Source organism: Lycium barbarum, chromosome 11 (genome assembly GCF_019175385.1).
Source record: "Lycium barbarum isolate Lr01 chromosome 11, ASM1917538v2, whole genome shotgun sequence".
NCBI lineage: Eukaryota > Viridiplantae > Streptophyta > Magnoliopsida > Solanales > Solanaceae > Lycium > Lycium barbarum.
In genome coordinates this window covers 6,485,379-6,505,797 of record NC_083347.1, presented here as the reverse complement: position 1 = coordinate 6,505,797, position 20,419 = coordinate 6,485,379, and the positions used below count along the sequence as shown (strand labels likewise).

The window sequence follows — 20,419 nt, the reverse complement described above, 5'->3', positions numbered from 1 at the left end:
ATATGGAAATGGGAGTGGGGTTGGACAAAAACAGCAATATCACATTATACAAAAAGCTATCTCAACTGTACTTAAAAGTTAGGCCCTTTTAATGAATTTCTTTGCTTTCTACTATGAACACGTGTATAACACCACTGTTTTAGCAAGCCACGCGTACTCTTCATTCCCCCCAAATGGACCGAGCTGCTTTCTCTTTGTGTCCCTTTGCTTCTCTCTTTATGCTTTTACTAAAAGCTATATAAATTATACATTTTATTCAATTATTTTTTATTCTACGTGGACATATATTATAGTATTAAATATTTTTTTTTTCATGTATGCACTTCAATTTTAATTCTCCGACACATTTATTTCCTCCAGGCACTTTTACTTGTTCACTTTTGGATTTTTAAGTTCTTTAAGAATTAATAAATGAAGTACTCCCTCCATCTCATATTACTTGCCACTTTTCTTTTGCACGCCCCTTAAGAAATCATAAATAAAAGATATATTTTACTATCTCACTCCTATCTCTCTCAAATAAATACATTCTCATAAAAAATTGACTATTTTTAAGAACATTTATTACTAAGGGTACGATGGAAAAAATTTAATTACTTTTATTTTGATTTTATAAAGGAACAAGTAATTTAGACATATATTTTTAGTAATGTGGCCAAGTAATATGGGATGGAGAGGGTAAGATGAGAAAGATTTAATTAATTTTATCTTGGTTTTGTAAAAGAATAAGTAATTTGGACATATATTTTTAGTCATGTGGCCAAGTAATATGGGACGGAGGGAGTACTTCATTTATTAATTCTTAAAGAACGTGAAAAGTCAAAAGTGAACAAGTAAAAGTGCACGGAAGAAATAAATATGAATCGGAGAATTAAAATTGAAGTGCATACGTGTATACATGAGAAGAAAATAAATATTCAGTACTATGACATATGTCCACGTGGGATAAAAAAGTAGTTTAGTAATGTGGCCAATTAATACATGAAGTATATATTTTAACATAATATCCATATTTATCGATGTTAAGTTTCAATAGCCTTGGAAAATGATTTGAAAATGAGTAATCAACGTGAAGGGTAAAATTAATAACAAGAAAAAAAAAATCTCTCGATATGTTAACATGGATAAGTAAAAGTGAACGGAGGGAGTGACTTTTATCCCCGTTTTCCTTCTTTGTCAATACTTTAAACGTGAAGAGAGGACGACCAATAGCCATGCAAATTTGGACCAAAAGTTATACACATTATATACTTTAACCAACTACTTTTTTTTATCCTACTTGGACATATGTCACAATATTGAGTATTTATTCTCTTTTCATGTATACACATACGCACTTCAATTTTAATTCTCCTACACATAGTTATTCCGCCCGTGCACTTTTACTTGTCTACTTTTGACTTTTCACGTTCTTTAAGAATTAATAAATGAAGTATATATTTTATCATAATATCCATATTTATTGGTGTATAGTCTCAATTGCCTTAGAAAATGATTGAAAATGAGTAATTAATGTGAAGGGTTAAATAAGAAAAAAAATTGCTTTCTCCTGATATGTCAACGTGGACAATTAAAAGCGAAGGGAGGGAGTGATTTTTATCCCCTTTTTCCTTCTTTGTCAATACTTTATTTATTTTACTCTCCTTTGCATTCTCTGATTATTGTTTCTTTACATTTATAAAATGTATTACTTTATATTTTCATTTCGGAATTAAAATTTGGTGATTCACTATATAACATATATCTTTCTAATTTTGATATCTTTGTAACAATTCTTTTTATCTATAATTGTTAATATAAAAAATTATAATATATTTTTAATTAATTTCATAAAAATACTTTATTAGTTTTGCTTTTAAAAAATCCAATATATACAACAATGATTTTTATGTTTGGATCTGAACAGTTAGTTAGTTGAGATGGATATCAACCTGTCGATATACATATAAGGTATTAAAAAATTTAAAAGAAAAAAAATCTAGAATCAAAATATTAATTTTCCTTCATATTTTTAATAATTTTCTTTTTCACATCGATGAACAACTTTTATTGTCATGGCAATGAGAAAAAAGTCCGACTCTTTTCATCTCAAAGACTTGATTCCATCATATGTTTTTAATTTTTAAACTCCACTTTCTAATTATAACTAAATTGATGGTACATAAAATACATTTTGTATATGTTTGTATATAGAATAACAATTAGAATCTTTTTAAAAATTATTTTTAAAATACAAACCTTAAAGACTGACTAATTAAAGTGAATAATATGTTCGGACGGGCATATATTGCTATTATATTTTAGAAATGGAAACTTTTGCATAGTAATGAAATGGATACCTAATTGTAAGTATATATGACATGGTTACATAACACACTAAAATAGTGCGTTACTTCATTTTTTTTTTTAAAAGAAAATTCGGGTAATAGATTTTAACGGGTGACGTTAACTCACTTTTAGATAACGCATAAAAAAACGGCGTTAAAGATATTTTGATATTACTTTTTTTTCTTGGGATATTTTGGCTCGTTTGTTCTTTTTTAGGGTCATTTAGGTTCGGACTCCACAAAAGTAAGGAGTAAAAAAAAAAAAAAAGCACAGTAAACGACACCGCACTCACAGAGTGTTGCGTGAGTGTTATGCAAGTAAACCAAAGTTTCAAAAACCTCTTTTGTACTCAATTTTTTTTTTTCGCAGTGCAAAAAAACAAAACAAAACAGTAAGAATGGAAGAAGAGTACTCTGTGGATCCGGCTAAGTTACTCGAAGCAGCTACTGACTTTGCGTATCATCCTGGTACTATTTCTCTTTTTTTTGTTTTTTGTTTTTTTACTTTGGTAATAAGCAATTGGTTAATTCTTGTGTATCATATCATACAATTTTGCAGGCGCTCATTCCGATGCTTCAGCTCAAGATTTTCTCAATCGATTTCCTCTTCCAGCCATTATCAAGTATTCCTATATCTATTTTTTTTTTCCTTCTATGTGTTTTCACCGCTTTGTACATGAGTTTTCAGGTTACAATATAAGTACTCTGTATCAATTTTTTTTTACTGAATATGTGTGGCAGAGTTAGAAACTATGCAAATTTCTTTAAATTGCAAGGGCTAATGCATTAATCCTGTGGAGATTTTTTTTTTTTTTTTGAAATGAAATGTTTAAATAATACTCTCTCGGGGGCCTACTGTGTCCGTTGCAAAATAGTTGTCATGTTTCGTTTCTCGAGAGTCAGTTTGACTTTATCTTTGAAGCTAAATTAGATTAGATTAATTTAATGTTTAAAATTAAAATTTAGGTATTCAAAAACTATATGTAAAGTACTATAAGTTGCAATTCATTCTCATATCAATATGGCGAAAGATACATCTTAAAGTGTTAGGTCAATGTTAATGTAGCTCGACTCTCGAGAAGCGAAACATGACATATATTTTGGGACGGAGGAAGTATAAAATTACTTTACATTTGCATCTTTTACATTTAAGAGAAGTTAAACAATGTTTGAGAAAATTGACGTATAAGAAAAATGTGTTCGAGTCTTTTTGGAACGGAGGGGGTATTCAACTTTTTAAAATTGAAGTGCTCTTACTGGCTTGAATTTTTGCGTTAACATTCTCCTGGCATAGGGAGCTTTGGTTGTGAATAATTGGCTTTCTGACTGTTAACTTTGAATTGTTCGCAGTGCTTTGCAAACAAAAGCAGATTACCCTGGCCTAGAAAATGCCTTGGTTGATTGTTTAGAAAGGCTTTTCAAAACAAGATATGGAGCATCACTCATTCCACACTACATGGTATGGCCATAGTGCTAGTACTAAATACCTAAATTTGAATCTTCATATTGGAATGAGTTTTTTTTGGTTCTAGTATCATAAGTGTGTGGTGGAGACGTGGAGTATGTGTCAACTATTTGGTTACTTACAGTTTAAACCATAATATCACGGGGGGATGTGAAGCATTAGATTGATAAACAACAACAACACCATACCTAGTATAGTCCCACAAGTGGGGTCCGGGGAGGGTGGGGTGTACGCAAACCTTACCCCTACTTTTGTGGGATAGTTTTCCCTTTAGTGTTGAACATGTAAAGGGACTTTTGGGTTCTATCTAGTGGAGAGCAAAAGAGAATAACTTACTCACAGTGAATGGGGAAGCTTTATAAAATTTAACCAACACTTGTTATCAGTCTTTGTTTTGGAGTGTATGAAGGAAGTTGGTCGTTGTCGTGCAATATAGATAGCTATTAATTTAAATCAGCTTATAGCGATAGGGGTATAGCTTCCTTTTTAAAGCAACATAAGGAATAAAGAAGGTTCTATTTCTTGCTGTCTTTTCTTTTCTGCTTCCAGCTATTTGAATAGTGCTTTATCTTATAATCATGTTAACTTCTGTTCATGACTGTGAAAGGATCCTGACTAGTAGTTATCAAGATGATTTAGTCTTTTACAAAAAGTTCTGTTCATTGTAAGCATGTAAACTACACCCAATATTTTTCACTGATTTGACTTTCTTTTATTGTTAAGACTACAAGGACCAAAAAAGTAGCTTAAAAATGGAATGAAGAAAATCAAGAAAGAAGTAAACATCATAAAATGTTTAAAAGAGTTTCTCAAAAACTATTAAAAAAAAACCAGAAGCAGAAGCATTTTGATAACAGTATCTGTTGGTTTCCAGAAATCAAACCAAAACCTTTTTCCGAAAGCGAAAACAATCCAAATAGTGGGGTTCTCCTAACAGCTAACGTCTCCCCTTAAAAAATTTCAAAATCTTTTCCGAAAATCTAGGCCTCTCAATATTGAGCCAAAACCAAATCCAGAGAACCGATTTTAGATAGCAATGAAGAAATAGATTTGGAATTTATCTGTGTAGGGATCCTTTGTATGGTCTTATAGAGCCAGTCAATTGTAGGTCAATGTACGTTAATCATTTATTCCCTTATCCATCTCTGTGCTACATTTACACTTACTCGGATACGTGTCCGTCATAATAGATTTTGAGGTAAATCATTACCTTTTCCTAAATTGCTTGGTCTGCTTTCTGTTTCATTGCAGCCATTTGTTGTTGTCGGTCTGGGTGCAGATTCTCAGAAAGTCAGACGTTTAGCATGCCAAATAGTAAGTGTTTCTATATATAATTTCAAACCTTTTTTAAGCACTAAGGTATGTGCCTCTGAAGTAAATTTAAGATTTTGTCTGCTATTATTTTGTTAGTTTCCATCCAATTGAGACCCTTTCTGTATGAATGATAATTTATCCTGAAAAGATGTAGTTAAGTCTGTAGGATGAGGTGGGTGTATGAGAGAACTGAATAGTGATGACAAATGGATTTCACAGCTATTGTATTTCCGTATATGTGTCTCTATTTTAGCAGGATCGATGTTAATCTGAAGTTGACTACTTGGCAAGTCTAGGCTTTTCTTCCTATGAGAAACAGAATACGGGAAGTAGTTATTGGACTTGCTGAATTTTCTAATATACATTGTTACACATTCTTATTGTGCTGGAGAATTCACTTATTGTTGTAACTGTTTTCCGTTTTGCTTTCCTCATTGTGTACTCCATGTCATTCTAATTTTTAGCTGTCTTTGTCTACCTTGCTGAAAACCATGAATATGGGCAATTTTTTTTTGTTCTCCAAGTTTGACTCTCATGCAGTAGTGACCGTGTACAGGTATCTTGCCTGTTGGAGAATATTGATGAAGCAATTATTATACAGCTAATTAATGAGTATGGAGTTTATCAACTTTTGCTTAATTGCCTTATCAGTGGGTAAGACACAATGCACTTTGTTGCTATACGCAATCACAGACCGAACTGTCTATATATATATATAATTTTTTTTGCTTTGTGTACTGGTCCTGCTGTGTGGCTGGCCTTTTTGTAGTAGTTGATTTGATTTCAAGTAAGAGAATATGTTGTGGTCATGAGTTAGAAAAATAATACATGCATGAGTTAGATTAGGCAACTAACCGTTGTCTTTCGTCATTTCATTTTATCTGCAAGCATGATATCTTCTATTTAAGTACTTCTACCAGGTAGTATGACCTCTTTCCGATTCTGCTTCTGACTCAAGAATTTTCGTTTCTTAAAATTTAATTGGGTCATGCAGACGAATGGTTGTTGTATTACCTACATGCCTTTTCACCACGGAAACTCATTCTCAAATGTGTTGTTTATTTGGGATTCTATGTTTATTCTTGGAAACAGAAACATTGATATTTGTGACGATATTTCTTGTCGGACTATTCTTTTATTTTTCCCTTTTAACTTTTTTCTGGGCCATGTCCTCAAGACTACTTGTCTTTGTTTGCATTCTACTGCCTCCTGAAATTGCTGACTAGTCAGTTTTGGGCTCCCCATGGGGAGCTTGCTGGTGAACTGATTTTGTCACGCCATGCTACTTATGTTTTAGGACCTGTTATCTTTTAGTACAACATTCTTTATTTCCTCATATCCTAGTGGAGAGGCTTTACGTGCTTAGATTTGTGTGATTTTGCTGCACCATATGCTTGTAGTGACTACCTAAAATAGAATTTTATATCCTCTGTATTGATGATAACATGTGATTAGCACACAACAACAAGAAAAATATGCACCCCAATATCAGTTCTTTTTCCTCTTCTAGAATTGGTTCTGCTTGTAGTCATGTAGGGTTTATTCTTCCGGCAGGGATGAGGAAGTTGCTGCAGCATCTACAGATGCAATTAGGAAACTGGCTAGCCATTCGAAAGGCATTGTATGTAGTATTCTTCTTCTTCTTATCTTGGTCAATGCACATACATTTCTGCGTGCCTGTGGTGATAATTTGACCAGACATTTTGGAAACAAGGATCTCTGTTGAATCTGATAAAATTTTCTGAAGGATATAATATTTCCGGGAAGTGGCAATGAAGCGACAAACCTCGTGAACTTGGCAACCAACTGTTCACCTCTGGTACGTTTTTTTCTAATGGATGGTAAAAGTTCTGTGTGCCTTATGGCGGACAATGTGCTCTGTGCAATGAGTAGCTTTCTTCTGAAATTAGACCTTCACTTGAAGTCATGCTGAATTAGTTTGAAAACATGTGTTCTATAAAATGAGCATTTCTCTTTTGAATTTAGTGCTTTATTCGCTGTCATGTTGAGATAAAATGTTATAGTTGCCATCCAATTAATCATAAGAGTGAACTTAATTCTTAACATAAAGAAGCTATGAGACAAACACACTATCTTAATCTATATGTACTACCAAGGAACCCTGGGAATGGTAGGAGTTTCTCTTTCTACCATGTGACCAGGAGGTCACGAGTTCAAGTCGTGGGAACATTCCCTTGCAAAAATGCAATGCAAAGCTACATAAAATAGACCCAACAGTCTGTCCCTTCCTTGCACCAAAAATATAGCGTGAGTTTGGTGCACTAGGTTTCTCTTTATACTACTATTAAAACCCCAACCCCTTAAGTTATAATTTCCTTTGTCATCCATTCACGTTTTAATGCAAACCTGCTCCCAAATTCCTTTTGCTCGATTAAAGATAAGGCTAAAGTGGTGGTTCTACTACCGTCTGTTTTCCTATTCTTTTACCCATCATACTTCTATTATTTTCCTAATTTTGGTGAAGCTTCTCCAACATTCTCACTTTACTTTATAAGAAATGAATCATACTTCAGAAATATCTTTTCAAATCCAAACTTGGTTGTACTTTTGTATCAATTGCGCATAAAATCTACATGAAGTAAATCCAAAAATGTTAATATCTATAGTGCGTGCTCTCTTCTCTGATTTAAATAGAAACTATTACTCTCTATCTATGATGTAATTGAGCTGGTGCACTGGTGTGTCTGTCTTGATTATAGAACTTCTCTTACTCATCCCACCAAAATTAAAAAAAAAAAAAAGGTCCAAGAAAGAGGAAATAAAGTAATTAACGTGGAAACCATGTCAGTGGGTATGGTGATTCCTAATTCATCTGAACCTCATTGAGCTACGGTATGCTTTTGTCCTCTGTCAACTGTTTTATTATCTCATTGCTAGTGCTTTGGCTTTTCATTTTGCTAAGGGAAGAGTTAGAATTTTAGCTTTGATAGTGAAGTTATTCTCCATTTCCACTTCTGTGGCGTCAAGAGGCTACAACTCAAATCTTCTTAGCCTGTTGGAGGCAGAAATTAGCAATTCAAATGACACATTAGTCACTCTGAACAGCTTGGAACTCCTATATGAGGTTTGCTCCTAGCTAGTTATAAAATTTTCCTCTACATGTGATCATTGCAGTTGCATTTTGTTTGTCTCTTCGTACAGTCTTATCAGCTATAAATTTTGCATATTTTGTTTAGCAGTGGTAAAACATATCATTGTGCTTTCATTTATTTGAGAATTGAGAGAAACTCAGGAGGTCCCATGTCATAAAATTTTTGCAATGTTGATGCAAAGTATCAACTCTTTATTACTGTGTGACATAACACAAAGAAAATGCAGAACAAAATGAGCATTTACTTCTCTGATAGCAGAATAACATGTGCTGAATCTGAACCATAAGTATCTAGTAGTATTGTTTATGTTACCATGTCTTAGGGTATCAAACTTGTCCTTATGCCAAACACTTTATATCTCTTTTTCTACAGCCATCGAGAATTTTTACCTGTTGCTTTTTTTATGTTTGTGCCTTCACCTACTGTTCTGAGATGTGGTCCCGTAGTCTATAGTAAACTTAGAAGAAAATGAAAATATCAGGTAAGATACTGAAAAAATAAGGTAGACAGCTAGGGTTAGGTATTTATCGAATGCAAGATTTTCCTTGTCTGCCTTTAGCACTATATCAGAACTTTACTTCATCAGGTGTGGAGGAAAGGTGGCTAACACTTTGAAGTTTCCTACATAATTTAAGAGCTTTTTCCTGAATAATGTTCTTTCTCTAGCTATATTGGGTTTATTGGTGACATATATCAAATACTCTCCTTTTCTCTGAGGGGGTGTGCTTGTGTGTTAAGCTACTATATTTTTTAGTCTACAACCACTTATAATCACTTGATACCCTTTTCTGCAACTGGTTCCTGATTGATGTTTCACTTGTTTTTCTTGTATGTGTTGGGTGAATGAAGTTGGCTGATGTTCAGCACAGCACTGAGTTCTTGTCAAGGACTAAACTTCCCCAAATTCTTACTTCTATTATTAGGTGTGCACATGAGAATTGCTGCTTATGATTCTGAATTTGATGTTCTAGTGATTCAATGATTCTAACTGTCATATTTCTTTCACCTGCCTATCTTCCCTAGTGATGCTTCTGCTGAATCAATTTTGCGATCAAGAGCAATGATGATAACTGGAAGGCTGATGGCAAGGGAGAATGCCCTCGTGTTCATCGGTGAATCTGGTAATACTCACATATACTTCTTCTAAGTCTTAATGGTCAGCCCAAATTTGTTTTATGTTTGAAATTTATTATCTTTACAATTTGTTGGTATGTTGATCGAGTATTAAAGTTTTCATTTTTATTAGCTTATCAATAGTTTGATAAATAAGACATTTACATGGCTTCGTGTGTCCAAGACTCCAAGTAGAGTTCTTTCCATCAATTAATTCGATCTGATTCTAGCCGTTAAGTACAGAAATTCTTGTATTCAACAAAACTAGCGTCGCGGTTTGGCATGTTTTGATTAGAATGTAGGAGGAGCTCAATTTCATCCTCAAGATCTATGGTGTATTCTAGGTAAGGAAATACCTATGTCCAAAGTATATAGGTATGCTTTGGTTTTGTGAAAGAACTTGGGTGTCAATATTAAGACACCTTGAGGCAATGGATGGGTGGCCCAAAACTTTTTTAGGCCCTTTGGAAGCCCTTACATAATTCAGGTAGGATGACTATAGGACAACACCCTCCATGCGTGGAACTTGAAATTGGGTTTGCGCTTGAACTTATAATGCGGACTCACAAGTGTGAGAATTGGTTGACCAAAAGTTGGCTCTGGTACCATGTGAGCATCCAACTCAAAACCTCAAGGCCCCTTAAGGAAAGGTGTCAATCGCCCAAGACATTATAAACATCATTTGGAAGCCCGTTTTCAACCCACGTGGAACGACAGAAGTCAACAGGTTCTAATGCACGCACGGTAGAAGTGGTATGACAACTGCAGTTAATAAGATGTTGGTTGATTTTAAGTAGGAAGGTTATATCACATAATCACTCTAGCATAATTAATTCCTTGATTGGTATTCTTTTCTTCCCCATCACTGTCCAAGTTAACAACCCATTCATATGTATCAAAAGAGGATAGGGTCTCATTATGTGGGGTGTGTTTTCTATGAAATTATCTGGTATTACATAGTTTGTTGAAAATATCCCACCTTATATTTTGTTGTTCCACTGCAGGTTTTGTTTGCTTGCATAAAAACACTCTGGCAGATGGGCAAAATCATATTTGACTGAAAATCTTTTTCTGACTTTCAGGTTGTAGGGATCTTATTTCTGCAATTGACGGGAGACTCGATTTGTTAGAAAGTCAAAATGCAGATGAATGTGAATGTGCTCTTGAAGCATTGGGACAAATTGGATTGTGTAAGTTCTTAATTTTTTTATATTTATGTCCATGTGATGTAGCTCAGTATCTCATTGACAGAAGAATACCTTGAATACATTTATGTCCATATTTCTTGTTGCACGTTTGACCATTGGAATTTCCTTCGGGCACTGTGTAGTTCAATGTGGCACATGCCACTTCAACCCATGTTCACTTGGTTAAGAGATTACATCGTATTTGAAAGAAAAATAATTCTCGTCCTTGACATCTTGCAGCCAGCAAAGGGGCAGCATCACTTCTCTCAGGTGCACAACCTGCAGGAAGACATGTGATTTATGCAGCTTTTGATCGGCAACAGCATGGTAAACAGCTGGTAAGCACATCTTGTTTGCTGACATTTCCACGCTGCTATAAAAATTGAATTTGAGACTCCTTAGGGGCGAGCTTTAACTTGTGAATGTTGTGTGATGATGTCAACTTATTATTGTTTTTTAATATAATTTAGCCAGAAGCAAACATGAGACGTATTTAGTATCTTTATGTATTGCTTAAATTCCATGCGGAACTCATGAAGACTCTGAATTTATGAAATAAAGAGACAGAAATTTGTGACCGACTTAATTTTTACTTGAGATTTTCTTTGAATGCAAAAAACAGGCGGCATTACATGCTCTTGCAAATATTGTTGGAGAAACTCGTGCAGAAAATGATGTATTGCTGAATGGTGACGCAGAGCAGAGTCTTCGGCGCCTGATCTATGAAACAGCATCCAAGACTTCAAAGCTGACACCTTCAGTGAGTTTAATTTTTGTGTGACGTCTGGCTTCATGATAAAATGCTTTAGTTAGCTGCCTCTTTATGTCTCACTGCTAGAATTTTGAAACTTCTCAGTATAAAGCTATATCTAATACTGGAATCTTGAAATTGTTTTTATATAAAGCTAGCAAGTAACAACCCTGATGTCAGCACTCCATGTTCCCAAAGAGAGGGGGAGGGGGTGGGGGTGGGTAGGAGAGTTTTTATTGGGATTTGATGTGCATGAACCTGTTGTTAGACTTATGTTCAGCATTAATAGCCTGTTTGGCCAAGCTTTTGGGAAGCCAAAACTGCTTATTTTGGGGAGTTGAGGTGTTCGGCCAAGCTTTCAGGAACAAAATAAGGAACAAAATAAGTGCTTCTGAGTAGTAGCAGAAGCAATTTTTCAATTTTGGCCCACCCCACAAAAAGAAGAAGCTATTTTTCAGGAAAAAAAAGGTGAAGCTATTTTCAGAAGCTAAAAGAAGTAGCTTTTTCTCAAAAGCACTTTTGGAACCTTGACGAAACACAAATTATTGCCCTAATATTGGTAAAAGTGCTTTTAACTACTCTCTAAAAGTACTTTTTTTAAAAGCACTTCTAATAAAAAACACTTTTTAAAATAAGCTGATTTTGGAAGGTTGGCCATATAGGCTATAAGTCTTCAAATTCTTTGAATTTTTTCTAATATAATTTCTTGACATGATGGTTTTTTGCCGGTCTTTCTTTTGAACCTTGGTTACTTATCTGAATTGTTCCTTGTCACAGGGTCTCCTCTTATCAGTTCTTCAACAGGATTCAGAAATTCGTAAGGCGGTGAGACAAGTCTCTGCAGCTAATGACTTATTTCATTTCACAGATAGAAGCAGTTTGATAAAAGTTTTTCCTTGTTTGTGTTTTCCTTTTAAAATTTACTATTTGAAGTAGCTAGCTATCTCCGTGTAAAGTTTAATTCTTTTAGTTGCGCAGTGAGATGTTTGATGCATGTGAATTTTTTCAACTTAATTTGGATTTTACAAATTGATAAGTGTGTAGAGGAATAATGGCTATAAAAAGAATATTCTGTTCTTTTCTTATCTCTTCATTCATGTCTTCCTGTAGATCGCAGGTAAAGCAAACCATTTCATGATGCTGGACGTGTTGATGTTCCACTTAGAAACAAATTATGAAGCAGATAATATCTATGATTTTTCTTTGGAAAAAAAGAAGTAAAGCGATAAGATCTATGATTTTTCTTTGGAAAAAAAGAAGTAAAGGAGAACGAATCCATAGAACAACTATCTTAAAATAGATTGCAAACTTTAAAAATGTCAATGCTCTGCACAACCATTTGAATATACCTTTACATTGTTAAAGTACAAACCAAGCTTGCCTCTGTGGTTTTCACTCTTTTCCTTTATTGTTTAGTAGTTGTTTAAAATATGATTAAGTAATACTGTTCTCTCTCTAATAACTTAAGCTTTTGTATGAGATGGTCACACACTTCACAACATGGTATCAGAGTAGGGAAAGGTCCTGGATTTGAGTTCGCCACCGTTAATCAAAAAGCATTTCCACGTGCTTGGCTCATCAAAAAGAATCAAGCCCGCACATGAGGGGCGCGTTGAGAATATGATTAAGTAAATAAAATTGTGTTCTCTAACCGTAAACTTTTAGATGAGATGGTCACAAACTTCAGCAACAGTTTTGTTGTGATTCCCTTATTATTGGTAGTTAGTTTTTGGTTTGGTTGAATTATCTTGTGGTGACTTCATTTTCTATTTGTTGCATCTTTCACGTCCTTAATGATCAGGAGATCAGGACATTTTCCTTTAGATCTTCTTGCTGAAGTATCCGTTTTCTTCTTTTTGGTGCTAATGTATGTTCATCACTATTATTCATAAACATGAAGGTAGACAGATTTTTGCAAATTCTTGATACCCCCCCCCCCCCCAAAAAAAACCCCCCGGCTCCCTTTCCCCCTCCCCCAACAAACCAAGAAAGAAAGAAAAGAAAATGAAGGTTGAAGAAGGACTTCTGAAGGCAGTATCCTCTTACGTTTTACAGGGCTACAGAGTGATAACTGGGTTGGTGATGCGAGCTTGGTGCCTGATGGAGGTTATCTCCAGACGAGAAATAATAGATATAGTGACTGACGCATTTACAGAGACAGAAAAGATAGGTTTGTATGCTACTATCCAATTTGCTTGACAGTATACACATACATTCTTTAGTGGGTACAAATATCTGCTGTTTGCATATCTAAATGCGGCTATTTGATGACATTTTTCTGGCATTATCTCTGATTGTTCGTGTCTTCACCTTAAAGGACTTTAGTGCTACTGCATTTTCTCATTCAACCTTTTGCTGGCCCATATTCGTGTGAAACTGCAAGTTAGTGTATTACTACTTGTTTTGATTATATCTTCATCCTTCACCTTGATAATTCCATTAACAAATATAGTCTATTAACTTACCATATCTCCATACTACAAAAGTTACATTATCAGCAATTGATCTTTTAAGTCACCTGGCTAGCAGGACTTTGACAGATGAGATTGAAAGACCACCCTCACTTATGCCTCAATTGAAGTTGCATGCATCCTCATTTATATCTTAATATGTATTCTATTGTAAAGCTGTAACGATTTTGCATAATACATGTTCTTGTTACAAAAATATATATCTAAGATCTGAGAAATATTTATGTTTAAATCTGTTACGGACATGAAATTTCTTTCTAGCTATATGGAGATTCAGAATCACCTAAATTGAACCTGGGAGTTAATTGCAGCATTTCTTCTTTTTGTTTTATAAAAGAAAACTCTCGAGGGCTTTCGTAGATATTGAAAATTATGCCACAAGTATCATTGATGACATGGTTTAACCACCTGAAGAGCGATTATATATGAGAAAATAACTGTGAACCTTTCAGAAGCAGTTTGGCTTTTCCTGAAGTTGGTTAATTTTCAGGTATGGAAGCTAGACACAAATGTTGCCAGTCAATCTACAAAGGTTTCACCTCATCTAGTAAACTGATCGCTGACAGTGCACTTTCTGGTGTAGTCACAAAGGTGTGTCTTTCCTGATTTTATAGCTTGTGTTCAAATCCAATACAGATCTACTTTTGGTTCGTTATGGCTACTGATGTTATAGAAGTCTGATGTGTCCTTACTTCCACTCCTGTATATACGTCTATTTATACCTACTACTATAGATATAGACAAACTTGTCAGGTGTCCAACCTATTTTTGCATTTTACTTTTCTGTGTAAGTATCGCTGGTGAACTGCCTTTTTTTTTTGGGATTGTAGAAGTAAGATATTTCATTAAGTGAATTTACATATTTATACTCTCAGCTGCACGGAAAATTTAAGAATGAGACTAGCCCTTTGGCGACGTAGGACTAGAAAAGGTCAAACTGAATGCAAGATGCACACATCATTCATCTTTCTCCTCACCCTTCTTGTAGGGGATAGAAGAAGGTTGGAGTACATTCTTTCCTGAAACGGACATAGTGTTTTAGTAAAGTAAATAGTAGGGACACATGTCAACTAATATGGTTCTAGACAGCTCTTCTAAAATCAACCACGATGGTAGCAGCAAGAGAAAAATGTTTTTCTAGGGAAATAATTGGAGAACCAAAGGAATGTGATATAATTTACAGAAGACCAAGTTGAATCTTTATAAACACAATCTTTTAGCAAAGTAATGTCTTTTAAGATGGCCGAGGACTGATAACCCAGTGACATAGTGTTAGTTCGATTGAGGATTCTTGATTTTCATTTACTTTTCTTCTGTCAATGTGTGCTGCTTTCTTACATTTGTTATATAATGTTGTGCTCTTCTGCAGCTTGAGGAAGCTATCAGAAGAGGTCCATATCTAGGAAGAAAGCATTCGGAAGCACAACCTGCAGTGATGACTGAGCAGAGATTTTAGTCTTTCTCGACATCATAGATACTATCTACAAGTGCTATTTTCAGCCATGATGTACCATCTTTAAGATGTTTAACTCCCTGTAGTCTGTAGTGGATCAACTTGCTTGCTCACTTCCCTTGTAAAATGTCCCCCTTTCTGTAGGCCAGCAACAAAGATGGTATACTAGATGTCTAGGCATTTGGCGTTAACTGCTAAAGTTGGGTTTAGCTATTCGAGTTCACTGGCCTAGTACATTTCAAAAGATTTCATCCAAGAGACTGCATTACTTTATGCTGGAATGTCTCCTGCCGAATTGATAAATGCTTGAACTCGAGCTTGTTTAGACGGGCCGATATTGAGCTAAAATATCTATGTTGAATCTTGGTTGGCTCTACTATGTAGTATCTTCTTTTCGTTAGGACTTTATATGTAAAGTCGTAGTGTCTGCGCATGAAATGTTAGTTGCTTCTTTATCCTGTTAAGTGAAAGATAATGAGCACTGCAACAGTCATGTCTACTGTCAAGACAGACATTGAAGATTGGTCATAAAGAATCTTCTTTTAAGAAACTTTGAAGATTAGTCATAATGCTTGTGATTGGAAGTGCTATGCCCAAGCTAGAGATTTGAGTCTACTCAAGCTCCATATAATGAAAGATCTTGCGTGTTGGTGCTATGCCCGACCAATAGCTTAATCTTGTTTCAAGAGTCAAATTGGAGAAATGTAAATCATTTGGAGAAGTGTAAATCATTTATCGAGGTGCGTTTTACACTTTGATATATACACATACAGTTAACAAAGGAGGGAGGAGATAAATTGGAATGCACTGGCCAAAAGGTTTTACTGGATTCGGATTAGTGAGAACCTCGTTGAAGACTATGAATTGCAATTTCCTGATCACAGGATCAGAAGTTTGGCTTTGGTAGAACCCTAACGTCAGACCTATGTTTGAATTTGACCTTTCCCTTTTTTAAACTCCAGACCTTCGAGTAAGAAGTTAGAGTGAAACTAAGCAGGTCCAGCCTGAATTTTGTCAAAACTGAAAACTTTAAATAATTTTTAAAAACTAAGTACTTTTAAGTAGAGGTGCTATAAGCGGCTGCCTGGTGCAATTCCTGCAATAGTTCTATAGAGCTTTCCCATGACTTTAGAAATGAGTGGGCTTGAACATTTGTCATCCCTTTGCGTCATGGCCAAACCTTCAGGGTCAAAAGTAAGTGTTATCCATGGAGCTGAAGTTGAAATTTTGATCATGGACAAGCGGGATCAAAAATTCAAAATTACCCACCTTCAAGGCCATTCTTGTAAATCACCGGTACCAAAAGTGGATTTATCTCATCTATTTCACTCTTAATGGTCCTCCTATTTTTGTTGGGCTAACTGTGGCCCAGAAAAGACATCAGCCTCCACCAAACAAGCCCATAATCAAATCAAAAGAAAATAAGTGTCTGCGGATAAGATGAGATACCAAGCTTCTCCAGCATTTGCTGTAGAGAGAAAAATACAGCGAAAGAACCATGGCAGGAGCTTGCTTATCTTCTTCTTGTTTAAGCTTCACTTCAAAATTCAATACCCTTTCTCTCAATAGACCAAACCCATATACTAATGCATTTAAGCCCCTCAGCTTCTCTGCTAACACTTCTCTCAATCTCTTCTCTAAAGGTATGAACTTCATTTATTACAGCAAACTAATCAGTTCAAGAATCCTATTTTTCCTTTTGATTTTTTGTTATGTTAAGCTAACTTGGGTAGGCATAGGAATTCAGAAAGTTCTTTTTGTTGTAGTGCTAATTTACTTCCTCAGTCCCAATTTATGTGGCACCAGAGTCAGACGAAGTTTTGTTTTGACCGGAACTTTTAAATATTTTGGATTGTTAATTATTGTGACTTACAGTGCTTACTCCCTCCGTCCTAATTTATGTGGTACCATTTGATTAGGCACGAGTTTAATAAAGAAGGAAAAACTTTTGAAATTTGTGGTCCGGAATAAGCCTTAGATAAATGTGTGGTTGTAAATCATCTTATAAAGTTAAATTGTTTCTAGATATAGAAAGGTGAAAGGTGCCACATAAATTGGGACAGATAGCACTATGTAGTTTCCAAATATGTAAATTATGTTTACTTAACGATTCTATGTCCGAATTTGCGGTCAAAGTTAACAATTTGAATCTTGAAATTCGAACTGTGCTACATAAATTGGGATAGAGGGTGTACTAATTTCTCAATGGTAGGTAAAATTTAGAGCTTTATGGCCCTGGTGATTTTTTTTGAATTGCAGGGAGTGGTTCAATGAGTCCAGTGGGAATGCCGTTGCGTCGTTCCATTGTTTGCGAAGCAGCTCCAACGAAGAAGGCGGATTCAGCAGCCAAAAGGGCAAGACAAGCTGAAAAGAGGAGACTTTACAACAAGGCTAAAAAATCTGAGGTTAAGACTCGGATGAAGACAGTAAGTTGCTTATCTAATCACTTCTAGTTTGGCCTTTATGATGTTTAGTTGGAATTGTCAAAATCAATATGTTTGTTGAGTTTTTTTTTTCATAATGTGGTTTTTACTGTGCCATTTATATTTCTGCTCTAGTGTTTTTTTATTTAGTTTCACTTGTGGGTGTCGAGAAAGGCTAGTTAAAAAAAAAAGACCTTGCTTCAGAGTTTGGTTGAAGTTGATCTAAAGATTTGAATGAGTTTTGTAGATAATTAAAGGGACATTAAAATGGAGCTAGAATTATGAGCAGAACACCTCTACCATGAGACAACAGAATTGGTCACCTGCTCTCCCTTCCACATACCTGTGGAAACTAGATGAAATTGTTCACTTGTTTAGTCATAAATATATTACGACAAGCATTTTGACGGACTGTCTGAGTCACTTTTTCTTTGACTATTTAAAATTGTTCTCTTGGCCCTCCTAACCGAAGTTTGTATGAATGGGCGCAAAGAATCTTCAATGATGTTGCTTGTTGTCTTTGTAGGTTGAAGTGTTAATGGAGTTTAATAGTCCCTTAATGGAAATTGAGAAATCTCAATATAGCTTTACAACAACAAAAAGTCCCTGTGAACATGGCCCAGGAAATGATTTAGCATTGATTTTATTTAGTTCTGATATTTGTTTACTGATCCTATTTGAGTGCATGTTTAACATTTTTAAACTCTCATTTTCATATACGTCTCATATGGTACACCAAGTCTTATTGAATGTTTCAAGCAGCAAGGGAAGAGTGAGTGGATGAGTTGAGAGTTGGGGTAGAAGTCCATTTTATGTCGGTCCGATTTCTTCCCTTTTCATCTTTAAGGTCTTAGTTACTATTTCCTGGTTTTTCTGCATGAATTGCTGTCTTGACGAACTGCTGAGACATGAAACTCTAATGTTGGACCTTTTGAGGCAAAAGTTAGGGTCGAAGTTGAAACTTTGGAGGTAGACCAAAGTTAAATTTCGATAGACAGTGCATTAGGGATTTTGGACATTTGTGCTTAAGCACTCTTGCATAGGCTTTTGTTGTCCATTATTAAATAGCAGTTATCCAGTACAGGAAATATGAGTTTTACTTATGTCGAAATTATCACCTTTGTGCGCTGTCTCTCTGCTCTTAAGATGTCTCTTGAATATCTTAAGGTACTGAAGTTAAACTTTTTGAGCAAAATGCCATTTCCCACTCATGAGTATCTCAGAGGACTCTCTGAAGCTGCGAGTACTGTCTTCAGTTTCAGTTTAGCTAATCCTAATCTATTGGATAAAGATGTGAAAGCTATCCTAATCTATTGGATAAAGATGTGAAAAATTAAAAAAATAACCTCAAAGACTAGTGTTGTGCCTTGGGTTGCAGTGGAGTGTCATAATTCTGCAGTCAGCATGGCTTCAACCTCCAGCTTTTGTGGCTGAATCATAGGTTCAACTGTTTAGGCAATTTGGAGGCTATTTGAGCTCTCTTATGGAGTGAGCAAGCTTGTTTTAATTAGTTTTCCTTCCGTTCACCCGTTTTCCTCAATTTCAGAGTCCTGGAAGAAGAATATTGTTTGTGGAGGTCTTTGATATGTAGGATATGGAGATAGTTCCTCTTTACAATTTTGTCTTTTATTCCCTCCATCTATATAGACAAATGGTGCACTAGGTTAGGTGATCCTGCTATTACTTAGTTTTTAAGATAAAAACATGTAAGAAGCTGCTCTGATATCTCCTTGACCATCTGGCAAAGTGAATTGACAAAGAGATAACAATCGTGGACTATAATAGGAGAAGAAGGGCTCAATATCTAACCAGAGTTGTTTCTTTCTGAACTGAAACTTGAACTGGAACCGAGATTTGGCTGATTAGTGGAGATCTAAATGGTAACTAAGAGTGATGAAGAATCAGCTATTCTGAGAAGTTTGTAATAAAGATAAAGTCATTGCTAAACAAAGTAATGCTGATTAAGTTCCACGAATCTATCTTTTTATCACAAATATTAATGAATCTGTTGAGTTGGGTTAATTTTCATGGACTGCACCTGCTTTACAGCATGAAATTAATAATTTGGGTAAGATTAAAGTATGTCCGGAAACGTTGACAAACACATCGAGAAATTGATATAGCTAACGCAAGCTTCTTCATCTTGGCATATGAAAGTTAACCTTTGTTCTTTTCTAGGTTTTGGAAGCATTGGAAACTTTGAAGAAGAAAACCGAGGCACAGGCAGAGGAAGTTATTTCTGTTGAGAAGTTGATTGCGGAGGCATATTCAGCAATCGATAAAGCAGTGAAAGCTGGAACACTTCACAGGAACACTGGCGCGAGAAGAAAGTCTCGACTTGCTAGAAGAAAGAAAGCAGTTGAGATCCATCATGGCTGGTATGTTCCAGCTCCAGTCACTGAACCTGATCTTGTAGCCACAGCTTGATAGTCATCCACATTTTCCATGTTCAATGTAAAGCAGTGGCACCTTGTGGAAAATTCAGATTCCTAGAGTATGATCAGATCACTTCATTTTTGATATTGTATATGACCTGGTTGTGCAATCAATTTCTCCTTTTTCATTTGCTCTTCAGTTAAATTGTTTTTACCTTCAATTTGTTTCTTGAAAGTAATGGCCTTTACAAATGCTATTTTAGTTATATGATCATTTTCACAAGCAGGAAAAAATAACACGAGACTTAAAAATAAAACATTTGTAAGGTCATTTTCCTCTATTCAACTTGTAAGTAGGCATCGGAGATCTTTTCCTCTTCAAATGGACATTTTTTGGGATGTTAAACTACAGTAATGTAAAACAATC

At 35.2% G+C, this 20,419-nt stretch overlaps 2 protein-coding genes across 2 annotated transcripts; both read left to right on the top strand.

The window, feature by feature from the left end:
- The first annotated feature begins 2,632 nt into the window (after positions 1 to 2,632).
- LOC132618197 (uncharacterized) lies at positions 2,633 to 15,570 on the top strand. The gene is made up of 17 exons (XM_060333262.1): positions 2,633 to 2,795; positions 2,887 to 2,950; positions 3,678 to 3,786; positions 5,044 to 5,106; positions 5,663 to 5,760; positions 6,661 to 6,727; positions 6,854 to 6,925; positions 8,030 to 8,191; positions 9,069 to 9,142; positions 9,243 to 9,340; positions 10,415 to 10,522; positions 10,760 to 10,857; positions 11,142 to 11,279; positions 12,048 to 12,095; positions 13,326 to 13,440; positions 14,232 to 14,332; positions 15,111 to 15,570. The coding sequence occupies exons 1-17, from the start codon at positions 2,726 to 2,728 to the stop codon at positions 15,195 to 15,197; spliced, it is 1,572 nt and encodes a 523-aa protein (XP_060189245.1). The 5' UTR covers positions 2,633 to 2,725; the 3' UTR covers positions 15,198 to 15,570.
- Positions 15,571 to 16,637: 1,067 nt separating this feature from the next.
- LOC132618198 (small ribosomal subunit protein bS20c) lies at positions 16,638 to 20,180 on the top strand. Its single transcript, XM_060333263.1, has 3 exons — positions 16,638 to 16,837; positions 17,454 to 17,620; positions 19,796 to 20,180. Exons 1-3 carry the CDS (start codon positions 16,693 to 16,695, stop codon positions 20,042 to 20,044), a joined length of 561 nt encoding a protein of 186 aa, XP_060189246.1. The 5' UTR covers positions 16,638 to 16,692; the 3' UTR covers positions 20,045 to 20,180.
- The last annotated feature ends 239 nt before the right edge of the window (positions 20,181 to 20,419 follow it).